This window comes from Leucopleurus acutus (assembly GCF_964270905.1).
Source record: "Leucopleurus acutus genome assembly, chromosome: 14".
NCBI classification, from domain to species: Eukaryota; Metazoa; Chordata; class Mammalia; order Artiodactyla; family Delphinidae; genus Leucopleurus; species Leucopleurus acutus.
Window position 1 is genome coordinate 17,124,148 of NC_139156.1, and position 26,225 is coordinate 17,150,372.

Below are 26,225 nucleotides of genomic sequence, written 5' to 3' on the forward strand. Positions count from 1 at the left end.
AAAGAAAGTGTTTATGCTTCATACTCGTGATGCAAGTACTAATTGATCCAATCATTGCACAGAGTGTGATGACTGATATCATGTGAACTATGACTGAATATTAGCATCTTATGTCCTACCAATGATTCTATACGGTATGAACCTCAGGGAAACACTCATACACGTGCCAACATACACCTACCTACCCAAGAACGGTTACTGCAGCATAATTTGTAATCTTAAAAGCTTGTATGCAATCCAAATAACTATCGATACAGAAATGGGAAAACGGTGGTATGTCCATACAAAGGAATAGTACATAGCAATTAAAATGGGTGAATTAGATTTAAATGTACAACAGGGGTAAAATTCATACACAATGCTGAATTAGAGAATACTATGAAATATGAAACCACTTACCTAAAATTTAAAAACCACTAACATTAATTGTAATACATTTTAATCCACATATGTATGTGCACAAAACTGTTAAAACCTGGACTGGGAAGACATCAAATTATAACAATCGTAGTTATGTATCTGGAGGGAAGATTATGGACTAGGGAGGGGAACACAGATTTGGTTTGGTTCTTTTAAAACACAAGGGAGAAGATTAATCATTGTTACCGTAGGTGGCAGGTACATGACTGTATTTGTTATACTATGCTTTTACACCATGAAAGAGTGAATGGTTGATAACCTGAGAAAAATACTCACTAAAGCCTTCCATCCCATGTAACATACCGAATAGATCTGATAATTCACCCACAAGTTTGCAGACACACACCTGTACTGCATGAAGGGAGGTATAATTTGAATGAATGGAGGGCTCATCTTGATGCAACTCTCCTTTTGTTGGCTCCTTTCTTTTGCCACGAGTTCATAACTTGTCCTCCTAAAAACCCACAAAGCCTTGTTTCCCCAACAGGAATAAACAGCATCTCAAAGGCACAACATGCCTCCAAGTTTCCTGAAGCAGCCAGGTCAGCACCGGCCTGGCTATGTGCTTCCTCCCTACGGAAGCAAAAGTAACACCTATAGGTGAGAGCCCCAGTGCTGGAGTCAGATTCCCCGCATCCAAATTCCACCTGTGTGACCCTGGGCAGATCATCACCCCACCCTCAATGAGTCTCAGTTTCCTCATCTATAAAATGGGATCATAACAATTGTTAACTCATAGGGTGTTGTGCCAATTCAACATGACAATCATACAAATTACTTAGAACGGAAATTAGTAAAAGTAGTAAATTACTGGAACAATAAAGTTACTGGACCTAGTAAGTGCTCAATAAACCTCCAGCGTTATCATGATCTTAAGTACATCTCTCCATTTCTCAATGCACCCATTTCTTAATTATCACCATGAGGCCTTTAGACCAAGAGAACTCCCCAGTTCCCTTTCAACATGCCAATCCGTGATCAACTGTGAGATTTAAACAAAAATCAGCAACAGGAGAGTGAGCACGAAAGAGAACAAGTCTCTGGTCTATAATGTGCAATTCTGTTGGAAATGAGGCCCCAGGACAGCGCTTGAGGAAAAGTTCCCCAAGCCCCTTCCCTTGGCTTCGGTTCTGACCTCTGGTATCACAGCCCTGCACCTAACAGGATCTGGACAATCCCCACCCTTGGCTCCAGAACCAGCAGATCCCACGTTGCCAGCTGAAAACTTGGGAGGAAATTCACACAGGCATCCAGACACCGGAACATCTGGCCAAAGCCACCCCTGCTGGCCTCTGGATGCGGCGCTGGCCACTGCTGGAACCCCCCGCCACTTCCCCACGCCAACGGCCAGCCCTCCCTCTCCTTGACACACGCCCTCTCTGCCCACTCACTTATTCCACACAGATGTCCAAACACGCACTAGCTCAGCATATGTCTTTATTGCCTCTCAGCGGCTTATACTTTTCAAATCATGTTCTAAAGCTTAACCACGGGATTGTTGGCAAGAGAACTGTGCTTGCGACTCACATCAGGCCTGGACTCATAGAGCAAAGAATAAATCAGGATAAAAGTTATCACAGAAAAAAAAAAAAAAAGTTATCACAGGTAGGTACCAAAAACAAAGTAAATAAACAATGAGTTGGTTCATTTAAAAAAAAAAAGGCCTCCCTTCTAAAATAAAAGTTTAGATAGCATTAAAGTTATCACCGTCTTTAGACACATCTTGATTTTTTTAATAGGGCAACTTTTAATTGTAGGGTGGGAAAAAAGAAGAAATGTGGGCTTCATCCCTGAAGTCCATATTCTAGTAACTGTCAGAAATCTGTGTACGCTGCCAACACTTGCAGGTGTGATGCACAAAAAGTGGGCTGGTCTGCACATCACACATGGTCCACATCATGTCCTGCAAGACCTATTGGTCCTGGAGGGCAAGGAGAGCTCCTGGCCGTGGGAGGAACTAAGTAAAATAAAGCAAGGCGGCTGAGCCACAGGCCAGCTCCAAAGCTGAGGTTCATTTTCTCATCCCTGGTTCAGATAAAAAATGTTGCTCTTTCCCACCACTTCGTTTGGAAAAAATTTTTAAATGGTGAGTCATAAGAGTGTCCATCATAATGGACATTTGAATGGGCTCTGATAGACCCAGTAGAAGGCTCAATTTCTGACACTTTCCCCCCAAAGCAGAAATGACATTTGTGACACCGACGTCCCTCACTCCATCTTCCTTCACCCAGATATTAATCCATCAGTGCCTCCTCTCCCTTGGAGCCATGATATATAAGGCCTCAGAATCTCTCTCAACACAATGCTCCAAACAGACACTACCTAGCCTCAGTCTAGGTACAAACACTGCACTCTGCTCACAGCCCCTGGAACAACAGTTTTTTGGTGTTTTGGAGTTGCAGGATCCTCCCCTGGTGCGTGTGTGTTTTATAGGAAAATGGATAGAACCTTCATCAAATAGTAAAGTTGTAATAATCAATATATCAAGCAGAAATAAACACCTGTATGCTCAGTTTGCCGGTAATTATCCATGATAAGAAAGCAGTGCTTCTAAAATAATATGAGTGAGTGTTAATACGTACAGGAGACCACTGGTACCTCCTTATTTATGTGGGTTAAGATCACATTTTTCAACAAAAAGGGCCATGCTTATTAGTACTATTCATTAACTGGGTGTTCCTTAATTATCCCAAATAACAGAAATAAGAGCACTTTAGGGCAAAGATGACTATGTTAAGTGGAAGCCAGAAGAGAAAACTCTGTGAAACTAAAAATATGAAATCAGGAATTTCATGAAAATGCCTCAAGTTCATTTTCAAAATTCCCCATGACCACGGGAGCAAACCGTGGAAACTGCCTTTTTTTTTTGCGTTTTTTTTTCACACAAGCCTCTCTCTAGAAATTGTTGGTGGGAGAAATTGTATATGGTATGTCTCCCTCAGATCAGCACAAATTAACCCAGTCTTAAAGAAGGCAAGTATGTTTCCTTCACGGGGGTCCCTATTTACACAGTAGCAGAAAAATCAGTTCACGCTCCAGTATGTCTGAAAAACCTGAAACAGGAAACATTTCTTATAAGCCTAAGGCTTGGAAAATGATTGACTAGAACTCCTTTGGTCGTAAGTGACAGAAAACCATCTCAGACTAGTTGGCTTCCTTGGATAGTACAGGACTGGAGCTGAATACACATAATTAAATGGTATCATATAGACACTCCCCGACTGCAAACGAGCACCCTCCATTGTGTGTGTGTGTGTGTGTGTGTGTGTGTGTGTGTGTGTCTGGAGGGAGTTGCAAAGAGCCACAGAGTTAGACCCTCTCTGCCTAGTGAAGGCTCCTAAGTATCTTTGCTTAAATCACATGCCTGCCCCTTGCCCAATCACATGTCTACCTGGACCAACCAGAATAGGGAAAAGGTAGTTCTCTATATTTAGGGGGAGAGGATGCTGTCAGCAGCAGCAAAACACACACACACACACACACACACACACACACACCACAAAACTGGCATAGAAATAAATGTGGACTCTGCTCCGTTGTTAACATTTGGTTTCATATACTGGAAGGTCAGTACATAGATGTTATTCTTGATTCCTGAAAACAACCTGATAATTTAAGAGGAAAGCATAATAAAGACTATGCCAATCAAGCACTTTGTGGAAATGGGATGGGAAGGGGTTTGAGGAAGAATGGAGGAGAGATGTTTGGCTGTATTGTAACCATGGAAACGGTTTCTCCCGGTCAAACACGTTTCTTCCATCTTTGAAAATGTCTTGTTGCCTTGATCAGTACAATTTTGGTTTCAGACGTTCCTTCATTTATGGGCTTTGGGGGAAGGGGGGTTAGCTACCTCTTCCCAAAAAACTATTTTCTCCCGAGTTTTTGCTGAATCATCCTAAATGTTTGCCCAGGAGCCCCTCCTCCCAGCCATGCTCCCCTTTCTTGTTACTGAGACTTTTTTTTTTTTTTTAAAGATTTTTATGTTCTCCCTCCACCCAGCAATGTTGGCTTCTCCCTCGAGTCCAAAAGGGCTGGGTAAAAACACTTCTCTCAGAATCTTATGTGCATCCCTGAGTCAGGTCTAACTGCAGGAGAATTAGAGAGGGGAAGGGTCAGACGTCAGGTCCAAAGACAAGTCTCAGCAATGGGGACCCCACACCCCCGCGGTCTCTGGGGGCCAAGGCCCGTGGCGCGGGCCTGCCTGCCTTCTTCAGCCTTTTGAAACACTCGCTACTTTCTTCACCCCGACACCTGGGCAACACAGACAATGTTCCTGTGAGAGAAACAGGCAGCGTGCGCCCTCCAGCAAGAAGAACAGGAGGCCTTTGCCCTACTGCACTTTGGCACATGGTGAGCCCATTTCATTCAAGCCTATTAGGCAGTCTCGGTGATGCACTGAATCACGGCCCGGATCCACTCGCTACGCAGGCTCTGGCTGGAAAACAGATTGCATCATGCCTGCCAGAGTTCCTCACGAGCTTCTCATTGCAGACGGGCTATGGCTGCAGAGACTGCACACATGCGGACATGGGAGGGGCTCGGGTGTGATGCAGTGGGAGGTGGCCCAGACATCGACCACATCCTGCTGCACTAGCAAAGGACTGATGGACGGGGGCTCGCTCACCCTCCCTCCAGCCAACACGACACTCTCCGTGTGGCCCATCCTGGGCCCAATCGACCTGTATGCTCTCCATTCTGAGAGAATCTCCAGGTCCCACTTTCCAATCAGGTGACAGAGCTAAGTACCTGTTCATAGCTACTCTGTGTCTCTTTCAAAGGACAATATCTATCCTCCAGGTTTTCAGTAGAAGTATGTGACATGATCTGTTTAAGGACTTAAAAGGCCATCTCAAATATAGGAATGAAGTGTAGGGACCAAGGAAGGAAAACGGGAAATGACAAAAGTGCGAACTGGGGAGAATGGGGTAGGCGCTCTGGCAACGCCCCAGTGAGAGATGCCGGCAGCCTGGACTTCAGTGTGATGGCAGAGGTGGTAAAAATTGGTTGAATCCACAGCTATTTTGAAGGCAGAGCTGATATGCTATGTAGATGGATTATGAGCCCACAGGACAGGCTGGTGGATTGAATGTGGGGCATGAGAGGAAAAGATGAGTTAAAGATGAACTCCGGACTTCCCTGGTGGCGCAGTGGTTGACAGTCCGCCTGCCGATTCAGGGGACACGGGTTCGTGCCCCGGTCTGGGAAGATCCCACATGCCGCGGAGCGGCTGGGCCCGTGAGCCATGGCCGCTGAGCCTGCGCGTCCGGAGCCTGTGCTCCGCAACGGGAGAGGCCACAGCAGTGAGAGGCCCACGTACCACAAAAAAAAAAAAAAGATGAACTCCAAGATCTGGGGCACACGCAACTGGTGACTGTTGATGATCTTTACTGTGACAGTGAACAGCGGGAGTGACAGGCTTGGTGGTGGAGAGGGTGGAAATAGAAGCTTTGATTCCGAACAAGCCAGTTTTCCCATGTCTATTTGGCATCCAAATGGAGGTTGAATCAGGCACTCGGGAGAGCACAGGCTGGAGGAAGGATCTGGATAATTGTCCGAAAATGGCTATTTCTGCCCATGGAATTCTGAGCAACTCCGCTCACCCAAGGGATTTTCACATCCTTATATGCATAATGGACATAACTATGAACTTTCCCATCCAGACCCCTCTATGGTCCCTCTCTCTCTCTCCCTATTTCCCAAGTATACTCCAAGGGACAATTCTGAAATCCAGGTGTTCAATTCTATTAATTAATAAAAAAGATAAAAATCTGACCTGCAACCCATTAACAAGCCAATCAGGAAATCACTGCACATACCCTACACATTGTTGAAAATACCCATTTCCCAATCATCGAATCTTAGATTTCCCAATTGGGTACCCCTTAAAAAAAAAAACCTCAGGCATCCTATAACAGGATTCCTAAGAAACAGCCAGTTTCAACAAGATTGGAAAGAGAAAGAGACCCTCCAAGCCCAACCTTCTGGAGCTTCTGTGTAAACCACATTTACATAAATGCTACTGGGGTGACGATACAGGTTCCGCTGTGAGCTGGAATGTATAAGGGTGGATGGTCAAGTTAGAAAGCAGACACGTGGACAAGCTCTTGTGCTAAAACCAGGACGAAGCTGAACTCTCTATGGTAACAATGAAGTCACACTTGTTCCAGACAGAATTGACTCCTGTCTCTCACCAGAAATTGGTTTTCTGCTTAATTGACAAAGCACCCAGTAGGAGGAGACCAAGCCACCCGCCAAGAAATAAAACCACGGGGCTCCTTGGCTTCAAGAAACTTACAATCTGGTTGGAGAAGCAAGCCCGATACCTAGCGTGAATCAGCCGGGCAAGAAGGGACAAGCAGCACAGCACTGCTGCCAGGTGAACAATTTTGTTTTATTTCCTGGAAAGATAAACATGGGCAAATCCACGAGTGGAGCTCGAAGTACATCCATGTTCATTTAAAACGAGCTCCCACGCTGGGTAAACAGAGCAGGTACTGCAACTTTCCAGAATATGCACTGATCTTGTCCCTGAAGATGCCAAGAAGAATTCTCTAGTCAAGCAGGCCTTAGGGACGCCTCCTGCAGTTTCCAAGCACCCAGAGGAGTCAAGAGCCCGCCCTGAAGAAACCAACTCTACACAACCCAGAGCTTCCCTAAAACTCTTTCAGGAGGGAACTCTTTTCCTAGTAACCTTATTAACACTCAGTGACACAAATGTCGGGAAACGCTAGCCCAAAGCTGCCAGAGATTTTTGCGCCCGCGCACAGGCACAGCATTTGGAAATGGTCGAAACGGATCTGAAGCTGCCAGCCTTCCCCACACTCCCTGTGTGGACTGATCTTAAACACAGCAAGAAATGGCGTTTTTGAAAAGCAGGTATGTTTTCCCAAAAACATAATCCAGGATCGTATTCTTAACAAGCTCCTACACAGCATCAAATAAATAATATCTTTGCCCAATAACATGCTATTAAAAGAAAAGATACTAAGACGTCAAACAACTCTACAGTTCTTTGGAGTTATAAAACTATACTCCAAGACCTCCAAAGAATAGCCCTAAATGGGCTGCATATATTCGGGGGGGGGGCTAATAAAATGCATCTAAAGAGGTACGCTGTATCTAAAATGAATACACATCATTCTGTACAACCATGATAACAGGAGCTGGCTTTCAAACCCGCTATAACCATAGAAGAAGCAATCATTTTTGTTTGCCTGTTTCGAAGGTGAAAGGCCTTAGGAAGGGTGACTTGGATCGGGCTGGTTGGGTCTCTTTTCTGGAGCAACATGGAGTAAGGGCACATCCTTCCAGGGAAGCCTGAACTTTTTCTTTTGTTTAATTCCCCAGAGACAATAGAATCATTCTGATCATGGTAAGGCTAACTGTCACACACTGCTGATAGTTATAAAAACTGAGGCCTATCAGGAAGATATTTGTGGTTATGTATCAAGAAACTGTTCTAAAATTTTGTTCTCTTTTACCTTTCCTCCTAGTAATCTATCGTAAGGAAATAATACAGGATGGGGGTGGGGGTGAGGAGGGAGCACACAAAGATGTCCCTCGCAGGATTATTTAGAGTAGCAGAAACAAAAGGAGATATCCTAAAGACCCAACAACACGGCACTGATTAAGTAAATTGGGGTATGATCATAGTATGGGCTATTATGTGCTTATTAAAAATCCTTAAGAATTTTAATGACATGGAGAAGTGCTTATTCACTACAGCGATTTTTATTTTAAATAAATACAAGGCTGAAAACATTAAGCGCTACCATGAGCTCAAGAATGTTAAAAACAAATATAAATATTAATACACTCAGCAGAAAAGGTCTAGAAGGAAATATAGCAAACAATTCGTAACATAATCTCTGAGTGGTAAGATTAGGGGCTCTTTTCCAAAGTGTCTACAATGAACATAAATTTGATGAATGAGGAAAGCTACACTTAATAATTAATGTCACCTACTTTAGAGGTAGGATTTTTCAATCAACAACGAGCAATTCCCATCCTTAAATCGTTTAAGATCAGTCACTGAAGATGTGAGTCACAATGGGGGATAATCTTGAAGAGGAAACTTGGTGATGAGGGAAGGATGCACAAGACATACCTTCTTATTCTCAAGATGGGTAAGTGGAAGAAGCCTGAGCAGAACTGAACAGCAAAACACAAATCAAGTCTGAGCATTTCAAGGAGAGAGATTTCAGTGCAATACGAAGACAGAACTTTAAGAACCCCTGTTCTACCAAAGGAAATGGTCTGCATCAGGAGATAGACAGATGCCCCATCTCTATGTTCAAAAACAGTATGGCCAACAGAGGACTTCTGAGCAGTGATTAAACAACAGAAGGGACAGCACTGGGTGACACGACATGTGATTTGAAGGTTGTGAAACGTTCTGTGATTCTAATCTGAAGAGGATACAACTGAGCTTACACAATCCTTCCTGGTAGGATATTTCCATTGCCATGGTGGTCAGCTGCCACACCATGAACCCAAACCTCAAAACTTCAGAACTCCTCGCCGTAGAGTATTTTCTGGAAGGAGACAGGAAGCTTGGACTTTTAACCATAGACTGTTATGGACCATCCTGAGGTTTACTCCACTCTCCCTTTAAAGCACACCTGATCCGCTCTACCACGTCTTCCCTGAAGAAAGATAACTTGGTTGCCTGGTTCTCAATGGTAGTTCCTCATAGCTCTCCTTATAAAAATACTAATATATGGGCAGGGCTCACAGGCTTGCTTTATATCCTTACACAAAACATACACCCTTAATCGTGGTTTTTTTCTGTGAAATGGGAAAGGTCTGACTCAGCCACTGTTAGGAAACACATCCTAAGTATTCTAGAAAGTCTGGTTGAGTCACAGATAAATGGATTTAAAAAAAAAAAAACACAAGAGGAAAGTGTATGTGCAGTGGACTGCAGAAAATGCACAGGGAAAGGCTTTTAGGAAGTTGGCACAGTTCACACCCTCATATCACCTGATGTTCGCCTGCCCCCGGAGCATCTGCCCTCCACTCCCACAACGTGTCAGGGAGTCTTCTGCAGTAATCACACCCAGAAACCAAATCCCTAGCTGACCTCACATCCCACTCTCCAGTGAAGCGAGCGGGTCTCCTCGGGCAAGCCCACCCTGTCCAGCTGTGGCTGGGGTCTCCACCTGGTGGTCCCCTGGCAGCACTCTGCACACGGCATTGTGCCCCAGTTACCTGCCTCTGTCTCAGCCACCTCTGGGGTCGGTGGGGTTAAGAGGATGACATGCTCTGGGGTAGGCTGCCTTGCTTCATATCCGGACTCCCACAGCTGGGCAAATACTTCACCTCCCTGTTCTGAGTTCTTCCTCTGTAAAGTGGGGATAATTAAATATCTGAAAAGCACCTAGCACAATGCCTGGCACAAAGGAAACGTCCCACACTTATTTGTTATTATTGTCACTATCATTCATCACCGACTCCACTTTCTGCATCTAGAATACTTTTTTCCCCACACGGTAAGTGATCACTAGATATCTGCAGGATCAATGAATGTGGGTCAGTGACTGAATCAACGGTGAATACATGACCAAGAGAGGAAGACCAACTAGAGCTACTCACCTAAATTTTGGGGAAGGAAAGGGAGAATTCTCCACCCTTCCATAAATACATTCTGAATAAACGGAAATCTAATAGATAATCGACATAACTCTTAAGTTTGGATTGTTAATTAAGTTTGAATTGTTCCCATTTCATATCGCCACACCGCTCTGTGGGGTCATGAAACCTAGAATCTTAATCTCTCTAAAAAAGACAACTCAGGGAATTCCCTGGCAGTCCAGTGGTTGGGACTTGGTGCTTTCACTACCGTGGCCTGGGTTCAATCCCTGGTCTGGGAACTGAGATCCTGCAAGCCGTGAGGTGCGGCCAAAAACAAAAGAAAGACAACTCATTCAGCTGTACTCCAATTTAAAAAAGAGAGACATCTCTTGAACTGAGCAGACATTTTTCCAAAGGAGGTACATGAACTATACCAATAGGCACACAAAAAAACGCTCAACATCACTAATCATCAGGGAAACGTAAATCAAAACGACAAAGAATTAATCACCTCACAGCTGTCAGAATGGCTGTCATCAAACGACAAGAGATAGCAAGTGCTGACGAGAACGTGAAGAAAAAGGAGTCATGCACTGTTAGTGGGAATGTAAACTGATGCGGCCGTTACGGAAAACAGCATGGAGGTTCCTCAAAAAACTTAAAAATGGAACTACCATATGATCCAGCAAACCTACTTCTGGGTATATATACAAAAGAAACAGAAACAGGATCTCAAAGAGATATCTGCACTCCCATGTTCCCTGCAGCATTATTCACAATAGCCAAGATGCGGGAACAAGCTAAGCGGCCATCAACGGATAAACGGATAAAGAAAATGTGTTACATGTAGAGAGTGGAATATCATTCAGCCATGAGAAAGGAGATTCTGCCGTTTGTGACAACATGGACGGACCCTGAAGGCATTATGCTAAGTGAGATAAGTCAGACAGAGAAAGACAAATACTGCATGGTATCACTTATAAGTGGAATCATGAAAAGCCGAACTCATAGAAACAGAGAGTATCCAGTGGTGGCTACCAGGGACCCAGGGGTGGGGGAAACGGGGAGACGTTGGTCAGAAAGTACAAACTTCTAGTTATGAAATGCAGTAAGTTCTGGGAACCCAATGTACAGCCTGAGGATTATAATGAACAATACTGTACCATATACTTGAAAGCTGCTAAGACAGTAGATCTCTAATATTCTCACCACAAAAAACAAATGGTAATTATGTAATGGGACGGGGCTTTAGCTATGCCGTGGCGGTAGTTATTTTATAACATATACGTGTATCAAATCAACATGCTGTACACCTTAAATTTACACAATGTCGTATGGCAGTGATATCTCAATAGAGCTGGAATAAACAAAAAAAAAATTTAAATTAAATTCTTCCTCCCTCACTGACAACATCGAATCCATCAGCAGTTCTACTGACGGTCCCTCCAAATGTGTCCACTTCACCTTCCCCACTCCCAGCAGCTTAGCGCAAGCCCAAACCCCCCGATGGTTTCCCACAGTGGTTAGGGTCAAGCACCCAGTCCTCAGCACACCCTACCCAGGCCACTGTCCCTGTGCTTCCACGACCAGCAGCCATCAGAGCGAAGCTCTCTTCTCTATAGGACCTTCATACGTGTTTTTCCTTCTGCCTGGAATATACTCCCACCTCCCATCATTCCTTGGGGAATAATTTCTACTCTCTTTTGAGCACAGATTAGGAACCACTGGATCATAATAAACAAGATGCTGTATCAGTTACAGGAACTAAACTTTGTGGGGTTCGCTCCTTAATATAAATATTATTTGATCGATTGAACTCCACTTGTTAAGAACATTTAATCTACACATTCATTTTTTTACAAGGTGGTAACCCGTATACCACATGAGAAAAAAAACCCAATCAGATTAAAATATGCCAACAAGATGCTTCCCCTGGCCAACTCCAATTGATCCTTCAAATCTCATTTTAAATGTCATTTCCTCAGGGGACAGTCCTGGCCCGAAATCCTCAGCAGCTTCTCAGTGAACATCCCATCTCCTTGATCATACACCCTCACGGGCCCAGTACCCCTCACGGCACCTGGCACAGAGAGAGCCTCCCACACAGACAGGGGCTGCGATGGTTTTGCTGGACCTCAGCGTCTAGGACATAGCCTCCTATCACATACTACCTGCTACCAAGCATCTGGCGGAACAGGACAGAATACAACCCAAGCCAAATAACAGCGAAACACCCGCTTGTACCTAATAACCAAGAGGATGCTCTCCAAGTAATTTTTTTGTTATTACCTGCAAGTCAGCTCCCCTGCACCCCGCCCCCAAACTCTTCAGAAACAACAGTGGAAGATTCAGCATGCCCTCTGAGCTTGAAAACGCTCAACTCAAACAGCAGACACCCTGTCTGAAGTCCTACCATCGTACATTTCGTAAGAGCTTTCCCGCTCTCTTTCAGCATTTAAGCAACAACACCAACCAAAAAAGAGAGTTACACGCTCCAGTCTGGCGGGCGTTGCTCCTCGGGATTCAGATGGCTTTCTCATCACACACCCGCATGTTCATTACACAACAAAACACACAAGACCCCAAACCGCTAGAAATCCACCCCAAGGTAAAACTCCACACCAACTTCAAGAGGAAACCCCCAAGACACAACGGTAGGAACTTTTGAAGCCTTTTGCCATTTTGTAAGATACATACTATACCAAAATACCACCATTTCTGGTACAGAATCTTTTTCTGTTGGGTACAAAGGAAGTTAAATGAAAGTCTTTGCATAGCAAAGACACTGGGGGTGGTGTCCGGGGAGGGGCTCCTCACAGGGGCCCTGGAGGTGGGTTAGACAAGACTCAGACAGCACCACGTAGCACAGCCCAGCTGCCTGGCACTCATTTTGGAAGAGGGAAAAAAAAAAGAGGCAAAGAATTTAAAATATAAATTTAAAAAACCCGAGAAAGAAACATGAGCGAGTTCTATGAATTAGAATACAAACTCGGGAGGCTGAAGAGAAGAGAGGATACTGGCACTTGGGACTTCAGAAGTCCATGAATTTCTGGGGGAATGGGGGGGAAAGGGAAATCCAAGAAGAGGGAGAGAGAGACAAATCTGTGGTATAAATTCCTATTTTTTGGCTAGGCAAAACAAAAAAATGTTTAAATCATCATCCTTGGGGAATAATTTCTACTCTCTTTTGAGCACAGATTAGGAAGCACTGGATTACAATAAACAAGATGCTGTATCAGTTACAGGAACTAAACTTTGTGGGGCTTGATTCTTAATATAAATATTATTTGATCGATTGAACTCCACTTGTTAAGAACATTTAATCTACACATCCATTTTTTTACAATGTGGTAACCCACATACCACATGAGAAAAAAAATCCAATCAGATTAAAATATGCCAACAAGATGCTTTAAATTTCCATCTGAAAATTCTACCCCCATGGGTACCAGGGAAAGTTATTTTCTTAGCAACCTGTGATAGCTATAGTCTCTATAATGGTTAGTAACAAACACTGGACACTTCTCTAGTTTCAAAATAAAACATTAGAAATAATTATGAAACAGCCTGGCCCAGAAATTACAATAAATCAAAATTTCGGAGAAACTAGGAAGCAATCCTCAGGCAACTATTTTGAAACAGGTCTGATGAAACACTGTGATGTGACAACATTTTATTCAAAAGAGAAAAAAAAAAGAAAGTGAGGAAGAGCCCAGTGTCTCCAGAAAAGTTAGCCGTTCATCAGAGAATCTGAAGGAGAACCAGAGTCTTCTGGCCAATGTTGAGCTATACAGAGACCCGAATGGTACATCTGCCACAATCCAGAATGCCCCCCGTATAAATACAGATACACTGTACCTGCCAAGCTGGTCTGGGTCGGACACGTTGCCCTACGTCCAGTGAAAAGGTATCATAAATTTATACTACCAAGGTATACAACTCCTCAATCCCCCAAAACTATACGAGACCCCGAGGTCAGCAACCTCCAGACTTTCTTCCCCCGCTATGTTCCCATTCTCCCTCTTCCAACTCCCTTCCCACCTCCACACCCCCTCCTCAGCCCTCATGTCAGGTGGAGACTGCAGAAATGTACAATTACAGGGCTGACTCAGATAACCAAAGACACCAGTCAGTTGCCACAAGCGTTAAGTGTTTCACGAATTCAGTTTCCTTTTTGTCCAAGTTCATGGCTTCACTCTCCAGCTCCCAGAGTCCACCCTCCACCACCACCCCATAACCTCTGTGCAGTGCCACTCCCCAGGTCCCCAGGAACAGAGCAGAACGCACAGAAGATGGGATTACAGCTGCCCGCTGTGGCTCCTTTGGACAAGGGTCTCCATCAGAACGTTGGTGTAGGCTCCACAGTGGTTGCTATGGTCAGCATGTCTCCCCATCAACAGCAGAGGAAAAGGGAACCCAAGTCCCTTCACTACGCCCCCTGCCAAAATCCACATCGGCTCTGGAAAAATGTTTCACCAGCTCCCTGATCGGTAATTTATACACGAGAAAACAAAGTGCTTAAGGCCTAAGTTGCGGCTATGGGATCTGGGGGGGGGGGGGGGGGGGGCGCCCCGGTTGGGGCGGCAGTCATCTACCTCTCTCCAAATGGACAAACCCCATTCCGGGGGCGGGGGGGGGGGTGGGGGGGACGCTTGCCAGCCTAGAGGTGGCCCACCTCCAGGCCACACCCAAGAGGGGCTGCAGCCACTGGGAACCACTTCTAAGAATTGCATCTTCTCCCCAGACTCCAGAGAGAAAAAGCCTCCAAGAGATTTTGAAGATATTGTCCCTTCCCTGTGCCTCCAAAAACAAGAAAAACAAAAAAAAAACCCATGTGGGCGAGTCCTGCCCAGCATTTCCAAAAGCAGAAAAATAAATTTCAAACCTAGACCCCCCATTGGGAAATTCAGGGAGGCAGGAAAAGTGAAACAGACCGGCTTCCTTATTGTCCCCTCAAGGACTTGTAAACCAATCTTTGTGTATTGTTAAAATATTTTTTTACATGGCATTCATTTTTCTGGGAGAAACCTGCATGAGAACCCCAAGTCAACAACTTCTTTATGCCTATGACACTGTCCCTAATAATGAGCCAATTTAGAGTAAGCAAAACAGAACCAGCCACGGAAAGTTACTTTCAACTCCCTTAGGAGGACACAGTAAAAGAGAGCAGAGAACTGGGCCCAGTTCCCGTTTTCTGGCCGCTAACTCAGCGTGTGACATTGGGCAATTCACTTAAGGCATCTCTGGACCCGTTTCCTTTTCTGAGAGCAGGTAGGGCCTAGCTGATCTAAGGTCACTTTCCAGCCCTGAAACCTCAGCATTATAAGAGCATGTGTAATTATGAGCATCTGTTTTATTGTGGGGTTGAAGGAAGGAAGAAGCTTCCGGAAAATGTCAACCTTCTTTCTACATGCCTCATTTATAATATAAGAATTCGTAAGACCTTTTCACAAATGATGACTCAAAGAAGTGGTTTTATGGAAATAAATTATTTTGTGATATATACACACACATACATATATATTTAATATTCATATAACAGAGGCAAAATTCATTAAATAATATATACTCAATTATCGCAAGCTACAAAATAAGGAGGCAGTTAGCCTGAAACTTGACACAATGTATCTTAAGATTTTTCTACTGAAAATTATTTTGCCATTTTTAGAAATTAAAAGTAACACAGAGGCAAAACATATTAATGGATAACATTTTGTGATACTTAAATGAAAACCACATGAATTGTTTTGTGTTTTGCATAATTCTACCTGTCACGGATTCATTATAAAAATGTCTTCCATTAATTACTTCAAAAGTATGAAGTCCAACTCATGATATAAATATATAGAAGAGAATATTCTAATAAGGGTGGGCTACCTTCTCAAGAGGTTAATTTATAAGTTCCACTTTCAGAGCCTACAAAATCCTAAGAAAGTGCATTAAAAATACATGTAGACATACACTTTATGTTGTTGTCTCTTAGTAGTACAAACAAATGTTTTCTGTATTAAACCCAAACGCTTTCAAAGCCATGGATGTACAGATTAAATTTAAGCCTTTCCAAGTTCATTTGTACTCCACGTTTACAATCAATCAGCCCAGATGAAAATTTTCTGATGTCAGTCTAGATTGTTCCTTTCCAATAATTAGGATAAATTGGTGAGTGTTTTGCTTGGGCCGGGGGGAGGAGGTGCAGGGGGTATGACTGGAAAGTCTCAAATCCAGGCTTTCCCTTTCGAGTTGCCTAATTCTCTGCTCTGCAACTCACCTCCCCTAAATGACTTTTTCAGGAAAGATTTGGGGTATTATATTTTTTTAATTGCTTTCATACCATTTCCAGTCTTCCTCACACCATGGTGATTGTGCCCTACTAACTGGAATCCACAAAGCTAGATTCTAACCCAATACTAGGAGAAAAGGGTGGTGGGAACATTTCCAGCTAGATACCAAGGTCCAATAGCAGAAAACAAGTACCTTCTAGATATAAACCATATCCAAGAATATGCCCCCAAAACTATTTTTAAAGAAAGAGAAACTGATACACAAGGCCTGTTATCAACAAAAGAGCATTTTGCCTCCCCACAATGAAGGAAGCAAATGCCTCTGGAAGATCACTTACAACAATGTGCGCCGGCGACGGAGAACGGGCATCCTTGAGGGCTTGTCTGCTCTGCAGGGTCCCCGCCTGGACATCAAGCAGTGGCCATTTCATCTGAAGATACTGGAGGGAGCAAAGAAAAAGAACATGGAAAATGCATTTAGAAAAGAAATGCAAAACAGCTACCATGACACATGGATCAGAAACGGCAAAACTCAGAAGCGTGCAGATAACGACACCAAAAAAACTTGAAAGCATGCAAGTGACAGCAACATCAATGACAACGGAAAAATCATGCAACACCAACAGGTTCTTCCTCAGAGTTCATGTTCAACAGGTACAAGCATAGAACATCAGTATCATTAGCAATTAGTTTTGTCTTTACATTCAAACTACAGGGTGGCCTCAGATAAAATGATGCCATTGATACTACTCATTTGGAGAAGAGCAGTGGGGAGGGGGGAGAGAGAAGAAGAGACAGGACACATCTCTTCCGAAGGAATAAAGCAAATGGAGCCGCAAGCCAGAGGTGCCCTGGGAGACCAATTCCGAATCTGCTCTTTCAACAACCTTCATTTCTAAGATGCCATCATCCTTCACTTTCAAGAAAGCTCAGTATATACGTGCAGCTGTCCTTTACTAGAAGCTACCTGAGTAAGGTGAGGATGGAATTCCTCATCCAACCCCAAAGCTTATAAAACAAAAATATTTCATTGTTAAGAGAGGCACAGACGGGGCACGATGCAATTTCTACACTCTTCTCAAAAGGCCAAAGAAATTCTTAACACGCAGGTTTACCACAGAGAGAAAAATAAAGGTATATGCCAAATGGGTCCTTCTCTACCCTTCTCCGAGGTAGAAAATGAACACGTGGCACAAGAGCAAGAGCTACTTCTGTCCAAAGTGATACCTCAGCTTTCAGAGAACAATCAATTGATCCAGCTGCGCATCGCGCAGATCGGGGAATCTGAGGGAAGGCGGCCCGTCCGGTCACAGAGGTATTTAGCACGCGTATAAGCAACTCCCAGATTTTGACTTTTGTTGGTGCCATTACACCAGTTTCATTTCACAACCAAACAAAACTTAGACACGATGCTAAGATTTTAACAAGGACACATCAACACTAGCCTTTGTACCTCCAAAGGCCGACTGATGAAGGCGCCATCTTGATCTTTCCAGCGGCTGGTTTTATTACTAATTCTACAAAAAACTTACTTGAGGAACATGGATTAAAGCTTGCCTCATGCACAGCCTTCTTGTGAAGCATCATGGAAAGACAAAGATCTGTTCCTTCAGAGAACCTAGGCACACGTGAGGGGGCCAACTCACCACAGGTAAGTCAAGACAGAATGTGGTGAAGCTCTGACAGAGACTCAGGGAACGTGCCCAGGGAAGGCCTGGAGAGAAGGTGGCATTTCTGAGAAGAGAGACTGAGGAAGGCTGCACAGAGTAGGTCTTGTCAAGTCAGAAGGATTCAGACAGAAAGAAAAAGGACGGCAAAGGGCAGTCCAGAAAGAAAGAAGTGTTTGCTCCACCCCCAAATGAAATGAAGAGCTAAAACCATCCACAAGCTTTTTTCCATGGGTTCCTCCAAGACACGACCGTTCCGGCAAATTAAAACCAAACTTGGTGATACCTAAAGCTGGAAGACCTGACGCACGAGCCACCTGCCAAACTGCATGGTTGTTTTCCCAACCTAGACCTAGACGGGGTTGGAGCGACTTCTGCCACTCCACAACTTTTACCTAGAAGCCTCCTGTGGTGAAGAAACCTGGTTACGAGTTCTGGTAACTCACCACAAGACCTTCCAATTTCTCACCTCTAAACTGAAGGAGCTGTCCTAGCTGTGAAGGGGATGGGTGAGGGGCACCAAGGGACTTGTAGGATTCTGGGACCCCAGACAGGAAATGTCAGCAGGCACCCCCCAGTGACCCTTTTAATCAAACTATTTCCAAATATTTGTCCGGAAGCAACATCATCCCAAATTAAGAGACACTGAAGTAAATGTTTCCATGGTCTCCCTCAGCCCTATAACCAGAGCCAGCGGGCTATGGGAGTCTAGTCTGCCCTGTCTCACCCTTACTTCTTCCCATTCTCACTCGCCACATAAACATATGGGCCTCATTGGTCAAAACCACTCAATAGGGTCATTTCCTTGAGGCCAACCAAAATGGACGCCCGCCAACACTCACCTCTTCATCCCATGAAAACCTGTGAAGAAACATGCCAAGCTGAGTCGCCACACACCTACACCTCCCTCTGCCCTCAGCGGTGAGGGTTAGATTCATGGACAAGTTTTTGCCTTTGGCCATCTGCAAAACTGATTTGATGGTCTCCAAATACCAGCTCCCCAGAATGAGGAGATTCAGGCTTTGTTGAAGGCGACAGGCCTGGCCTGCGGACCCCACCCAAAAATGATCATACCCATAATGCAATATTAATGCGGAGACTTATAATTCCTACTTTACATAAAAGCTTCATTGTGCGCCCCAGCCAATCTCCGCAGGCTACCTGCACCACATACTTTTACGAGCCTACATTTCAGCACTCCGAGCCTACAATACACATAATTTTCAATTATGTTAGGGCAGCCCAGGATCACTGCCTATATAACATTACTGGTTGGAGGAAATGAGACTCGGCCCTGCTGCCCAGAGAGAGCTAACCAAATCCAGATGGTGGGGAAGACGGCCCCCGCCCGGCCGACTCACAGCGACCCTGCAGTGACAGCCTCAACCTCTCTGTCCCACTGCAACTCGATCCCACAGAACCGCTGGGTCCCCGCAAATCTGTGCCCGTCCCTTGGGCCTTGGTTGGCACTCAAGCTGACGAGGTTCCTTTTGGGGAAAGAAGTATTAGGCCAGGATTTTTTAAAGGAAGTTATTAACCTCCTGCAAAAGTGATGGGTTTCCCAGGTTCCTTCATCTTCTACAATTGGTCCTTATTAATAGGGAAAATAAATAAATAAAGGGAAGAAAAAGGAAATTAGGTACTATTACAGCCCAGAGGAAAATCTTTTCCTTCCTGGAGACATTTAGCAGCAGGAAATTCTCTTCTGTTGGGTCCTAAAGGAAGACCTGAAGGAGGGGCAACTCGGATTAATGAAAGGGCTGGATCGCCACGCCACATTTGCCCAACGGTTCAACTTCAGTTTTATATCCTTTTGGGGAAGGGAAAAAAAAAGTTCCCACCATCCCACTATAAAAGCAATACCGGGCTCCAGGCTCCCTTCCTTTTAGGCTGCTCAACGTGGAAATTATGAATTGCCTACAAAAACATTAAACTTTTCAACAAACTGCAATCAAATGGGGCTGTGGGAATTCCTGCATTGAAAACTGTTGAAATGGAGTCTACTCAAATTTCATTCGTAAAAATAAATAAATAAGTAAATAGGGTCATCTTGGCTTAAGCATTTCATCCTTTGTTTCATAATAATGTTCTGCTGAAGGACCACTAGGGTTCCCCCCGCCCCAGTCATATTTTATGACATATCTCAGGAAGCTTAAGTTAAGCTTTGGACCTGTGGGCAAAGTCTTCAATATATACACCACCAACGGCCTGAAATGAATCAAGGTGGTTTAAAGGCCTGTTGAATTGTCAGCAAAAAAGAAGGTATGTAGCTCTAATTTCTCCTATTCCACCTTCCCCAATAAAAAAGGAAAAGGAAAGGCAAATGGGGAGGGTCTTCCAAGACAGAAGCCCCCTCCAAGATCTATGTTCCTGGTGATCGGCAGGTACTCAAGTGGGCCTGACAGGACCTGCTCCCCCAAAGGCATCCGCATCTCCATGAGTCCCATTTCCGTGACAAGGATAGCGAGGAGGGGCTGCTGGGAGGTCTTTGTACAAATGCATTATCTAAACACACAGGACAACTCAAAGAACAACAACGATGATGCTAATGAAGTTGCCGGGAAACCCCACATCCTTGATACGACACCAAGGCAGCTTCCCGGTACTTGCTTTCATTCACTCCCTTCCATAGATGGACGGGCACATGGAGACCACCCCCTTATTTGTTCAGAGCAGGGTTGGCAAACTTTTTCTGTAAAGAGCCTGATAGTAAATAATCTTAAGCTTTGTAGCCCACACCAGCTCTGTCCCAACTACTCAACTCTGCTGTTCTAACACAAAAGCCACCACAGGCAATACACATATGCATTATGTCATGGCTGTGTTCCAAAAACTTTATTTACAGATGCTGATATGTGAACGTCCTATGATTTTCCTGGGTCAGGAAATATGTATTCCCCTCTTGATTTTTTTTTGGGGGGGGGGGGGCACGCAGGCCTCTCACTGTTGTGGCCTCTCCCGTTGCGTCCGGACGCGCAGGCTCAGCGGCCACGGCTCACGGGCTTAGTTGCTCCGCAGCATGTGGGATCTTCCCGGACCGGGGCACGAACCCGTGTCCCCTGCATTGGCAGGCGGACTCTCAACCACTGTGCCACCAGGGAAACCCCCCCTTGACTGATTTTTTTAGCCATTTAAAAATAATGAAGGGGCTTCCCTGGTGGCGCAGTAGTTGGGAATCTGCCTGCCAATGCGGGGTACGTGGGTTCGAGCCCTGGTCCGGGAAGATCCCACATGCCGCAGAGCAACTAAGCCCGTGCGCCACAGCTACTGAGCCTGCGCTCTAGAGCCCGCGAGCCACAACTACTGAGCCGCGTGCCACAACTACTGAAGCCCGTGTGCCTAGAGCCCGTGCTCTGCAACAAGAGAAGCCACCGCAGTGAGAAGCCCGCGCACTGCAATGAAGAGTAGCCCCTGCTCGCCGTGGCTGGAGGGGGCCCATGCGCAGCGGTGAAGACCCAGTGCAGCCACAAATAAATAAATAAATTTATTTAAAAATAATAATAATAATGAAAACCGTTCTCAGCTCACAGGCTGTACAAAAACTGGTGGCAGGCGGGACAGCTTTGACCCGTGGGCCACAATTTGCCATCCCTGGCTTAGGGACTGAATGTGTAGATACCTGAATCATGTCAGACAGAACCCATTCCTTCACTGGGTCTTAAATGCAGACAGCCACACACCATCATATAGAAAAGCATGTTCACTGGCCCAAAAGCAACCTTTTGGATGGAATTGTCATTGGCAGACTCAAGTTTGAGGGCAAAAGCTTGGAAAAGAATCTGAGCTCTCTGGCTGTGACTCCCAGTCACAAGGTCTAACCACTGGACCACAATCTCAACGGAAATAACCATTCCTTCTTCCAAAATGGAAGTTTGAAAATCCCTGAGCAATTCTGGCTGGAAAAGGTTCGCATGTCCAAAAGTTCTCATCCACTTCCCAGGAGACACTAGCAACGCATCCCATGTCAGGGAGTCACCACAGAAGAGCATGAGGCAGGGGGCTTCCCTGGTGGTGCAACGGTTAAAAATCCACCTGCCAATGCGGGGGACACGGGTTCGAGCCCTGGCCCGGGAAGATCCCACATGCCGTGGAGCAACTAAGCCCGTGCGCCACAACTACTGAGCCTGCGCTCTACAGCCCGCGAGCCACAACTACTGAAGCCCGCGTGCCACAACTACTGAAGTCCGTGCCTAGAGCCCATGCTCCACAACAAGAGAAGCCACCGCAATGAGAAGCCCGAGCACCGCAACGCAGAGTAGCCCCCGCTCGCCGCAACTAGAGAAAGCCCGCACGCAGCAGTGAAGACCCAACGCAGCCAAAAATAAAAATAAATAAATTTATTTTAAAAAAAGAAGAGCATCAGGCAGAAATTCCGCAGGTCAGGGGTGACGAGCCCTGGATGCTTTGGGATCAACTTTGCAGGTTCAGAAGCTCCTCTCTCTTTTTTTTGCCATACGCAGGCCTCTCACTGTTGTGGCCTCTCCCGTTGTGGAGCACAGGCTCCAGACGTGCAGGCTCAGCGGCCATGGCTCACGGGCCCAGCTGCTCTGCGGCATGTGGGATCTTCCCGGACCAGGGCACGAACCCGTGTCCCCTGCATCGGCAGGTGGACTCTCAACCACTGCGCCACAAGGGAAGCCCACAGAAGCTCCTCTCTTGCAGAAATCCTTCACACATCACATCGTTGGAATTAAGCCCACACTGTGCCAACCCTGTTTGCCACCAACAGATGGCATTAGCCCCCGGCTTGGGCAAAATGCAGGGTTCAGGGTGGGAAAAGGGGCACCGTGGGGCCTGAACAGACTGTTCAATGGAGATTAAACCAGTCTCTTCTGGAAAACAGCCCCATGGAAAGCCTATCACCCAGAAAAGGGCCGATTTTTAAACTTTGAAGGCCTTGCTCCCCTTCCCAGCCTGATATGCATTCTTTACCTAAACACAGAAACGCCTACAAAACGTCCTCTTCAATCCAAGCTATTTCTCAGTAGGGGTGCTTTTTCCTAGGAAAATCCATTTTACAAGAATTCAAATTAATTGGAAACCATCCTGATGGTAGATTTGGACCACAAGGGCTTCCTAACTCACTAGTGCCAGAAAGTGGTACAAGTTGTGTTTCTTATAAAATGGAAAGTAAATACTCTGCCTAAACCCCCCACACTGAGAGTACTGCCAGCCACGGCCTATCACGTCCAAATGCATTCATCCTTCCTCCCTTGCAGTGTAACTTGCTCCCACCTTCCCCCCGGCAGGCTCATCATGGACCAGGCCAGCTCTACTACAAAACTTTACTCTGGAAGGGGTAAAACCATGCTTAAGTTCACATCACTGAACTTGACAAAAGAAAAGGCTACCAGAAGCCCCTCATCCTAAGAGGAAAATAGGAAAACTCAGTAAGTGAGACAACAGGAAGCCAAATATTAACACTGGCGGCACATACACACTTTCTTCAGGAGCTCGTACTATGAGGCTCACCTCTAATACACATCTACACACTTAGGTCTGCTAAAGAACAGGCTTGCTGTCACTTTCTAAGCCTTTTTCATTTCTCAGAACTGGAAGATGGACAATCCAGCCCATCTTCTATCAATAAATAATATGCCCTGGAGATCGGGGACCCCCAATTTACCCAGCATGGTTGAAATAGAAGAAGCTGTGATTAATTTAATACTCTAAAACATACAGGTACCAACAGGTTTCCAAAAGTCAGCAGTGATCACATATACCAAATAGCAGAAACTCTGTGAAACCATTTCAGAAGGCTCCAGAATCCTGCAGGATTATCAGGGGCCACAATTATAAAACTCGTTTGATCAATTTTCCTACAGATGCAGAGGGTATAGGAGATTAGGCTGCTTCGTCCTAGGTTAAAACATAGTTCAGTAATTCCTTCTTTTGAAAATCCACTGAGAACCTAAGATAGAGGTTCTGCTTGAAGAGGCATTATTTGCCTATGAAGCATGACTGCACAGAAGAAGAAAATTCAGGAACATGTGGTTTCTGCTGCTTGGGATTAAGCATAAGTGAGGATATACTCTAGTTACCTAGGAAAAGACAACCAAAGACCTCAGAAGGCTCTCTCTCCCCCTCCCTCAATGAAACCAACATAATAGGAACTTTGAAACGTTCCCCTTAAAGTCACTACCCCATTTCTCAACATAAAAAGAATATGGGGAAAAGGGCAAGGAGGCGGGGAGGGAAGTGGCAATCAAGGCATCTGTGCAAAACAACAATTTAACAGCTTTTTTATCCTCTATCTCTATGGGTTGGTTGTTATAAGATTTTTTTTAATTGAAGTATAGTTGATTTACAATGTTGTGTTAGTTTCTGATATATAGCAAAGTGATTCTGTTATGTGTGTGTGTGTGTGTGTGTGTGTATATATTCTTTTTCAGATTCTTTTCCATTATAGGTTATTACAAGATATTGAATATAGTTCCCTGTGCCATATAGTAGGTCCTTGCTGTTTATTTGTTTTATACATAGTAATGCATATCTGTTAATCCCAAACTCCTAATTTATCCCTCGCCCTCCTTTCCCCTTTGATAACCATAAGTTTGTTTTCTATGTCTGAGTCTATTTCTGTTTGGTAAATAAGTTCATTTGTATCATTGTTTTAGATTCCACATGTAAGTGATGTCATGCACTATGTGCCTTTCTCTGTCTGACTAACTTCACTTAGCGCGATCATCTCTAGGTTTGTAAGATTTTTAAATGAAACCCTTACAGTTAACCTTTTTGCTCTTAATCATAATAACTAAAGGGTCCTATAGTATCACTTCACATTCAGAGAGTATTTACAGTTCATAATCACTTCCACAACAAGCCTACAAAGTAAACAGTCAGGCAGGTACAACCAACATTTGACAAGGAGGGCACTAGGGCCAGCACGGCAGCCCCAGCCCGCCTGAGGTCCCCGGGTCAGCTGGCAGCCCCACGGTGCACAGGGCTCCAGGTCACCAGCATGTTTCAACTTCATCCTGACGTAATTTACAACTCCCCTCCACCTTCCTTGGGTTTCTTATCAACTAACTGTGAGGCATCCTCACCTGAACTCTAACCAGGGATCAGTGTCTCAAAGGGCATGGCTAAGGGAACGCCTCACAGTGTCCCCAAAGGGATGCTTTTCCATCATCTACCATCTCTCTTCTCCCCCCACAGGTCACTGGGCAAACATTCAACTATTTTCCTCCAAGGCCACCAGAAAATTATTTCTACCAGAGCTCCCGAGGACAGTAAGGTAGTAAGGGAGAAGCAAAGCAACACAAACAAATAACAAATGAAGAAACGAACAAAATCCAATAACCAAAACTTGGGACTCACTGTTTTCTTTCCCTGGCCAACTACTCAACACCCAGGTCCCTGAGATATTTTTGCAATCGCCAGGTCAGTGGTTTTGCAGGAAGGTTATGGGATAGCAGCTCATGGAAGCACAAGCTGTGAAGTTTGTCACTTGGCCCTTCCTCTCGAACCCGGATGGGGCCCCTTAGACTGGGGCAAGGCCTTCCTTCCACTCTCCAGATAAAGTCAATCTGAAAATGATGACTGACTGTGTGCTCCTGGGAGTAGCACATCGGGAGAAAGGGTCTGGAAACCTACTTTCCAGGCCCAGCTCTGCTGCTAGCTGGGTAATTGCTTTGATTTCACTTCTTCACTGGGCAACCTCTTCCCCACTCTGGGCCTAAGTCTATAGTAGGAAATTGGGAACATGACCTCAAAAACCCCCTCTGCTCTAACACATGAATTCCTGCAGCATTTACAAAGCATATGCTCAGTATCCAGTGTGGACTACATATTCTGAGGCCTAGAAAAGTCATCTAGGACCCAGCCAGTAAGACAGTAAGCTAATGAGTGGTACACAGACCACCACAAGAGAGATAAGAGAAACATCGTGAAAAAAGATTTAGTTCCTGACCGTGACATGGTCCCAGGCTCCCAAACCACACTGGTTTGTTTAGAAAGAGACTTTTCTCCTGACCCACTGCACACCTGCTTAATCAAACTATCTGGGACGGGGCCCAGCGGTCTGTATTGTCTTTTTCCCAACTTGCCAGGTGACTCTGATGATCAGTCATTAGCATAAATGATCAGTGCGGGGGCAGCAGCAATGAAGAGTCCCTTGAGCATATATGCAGAGTCCACCTTCCTTTCTCAAAGGCTCTTTCAAACCTCTAAATTGATTGTCACATTCTTTTTTAAGTGGTCAATGCAGATAATCTCCAAACTCATTTTAAAAGAGGAGAAAGTGAGGCAGATAGAAATTAAGTCACTTAGCCATGCAGTTACT

At 44.9% G+C, this 26,225-nt stretch overlaps 1 protein-coding gene and 1 long non-coding RNA gene across 27 annotated transcripts in view; one reads left to right on the top strand and one right to left on the bottom strand.

Moving 5' to 3' along the window:
- The window catches only part of LOC309971397, a 1,020,865-nt gene that overhangs the window by 757,150 nt on the left and 237,490 nt on the right, over positions 1-26,225 (top strand). The window lies entirely within an intron of this gene.
- The window catches only part of TCF7L2 (transcription factor 7 like 2), a 197,264-nt gene that overhangs the window by 103,870 nt on the left and 67,169 nt on the right, over positions 1-26,225 (bottom strand). For all 26 annotated transcript variants that reach the window (XM_082854778.1, XM_082854772.1, XM_082854771.1 and 23 more), the window contains one exon: positions 16,613-16,714. In XM_082854778.1, coding sequence (XP_082710904.1) covers positions 16,613-16,714 — 102 coding nt within the window. The remainder of the gene's footprint in view (positions 1-16,612; positions 16,715-26,225) is intronic.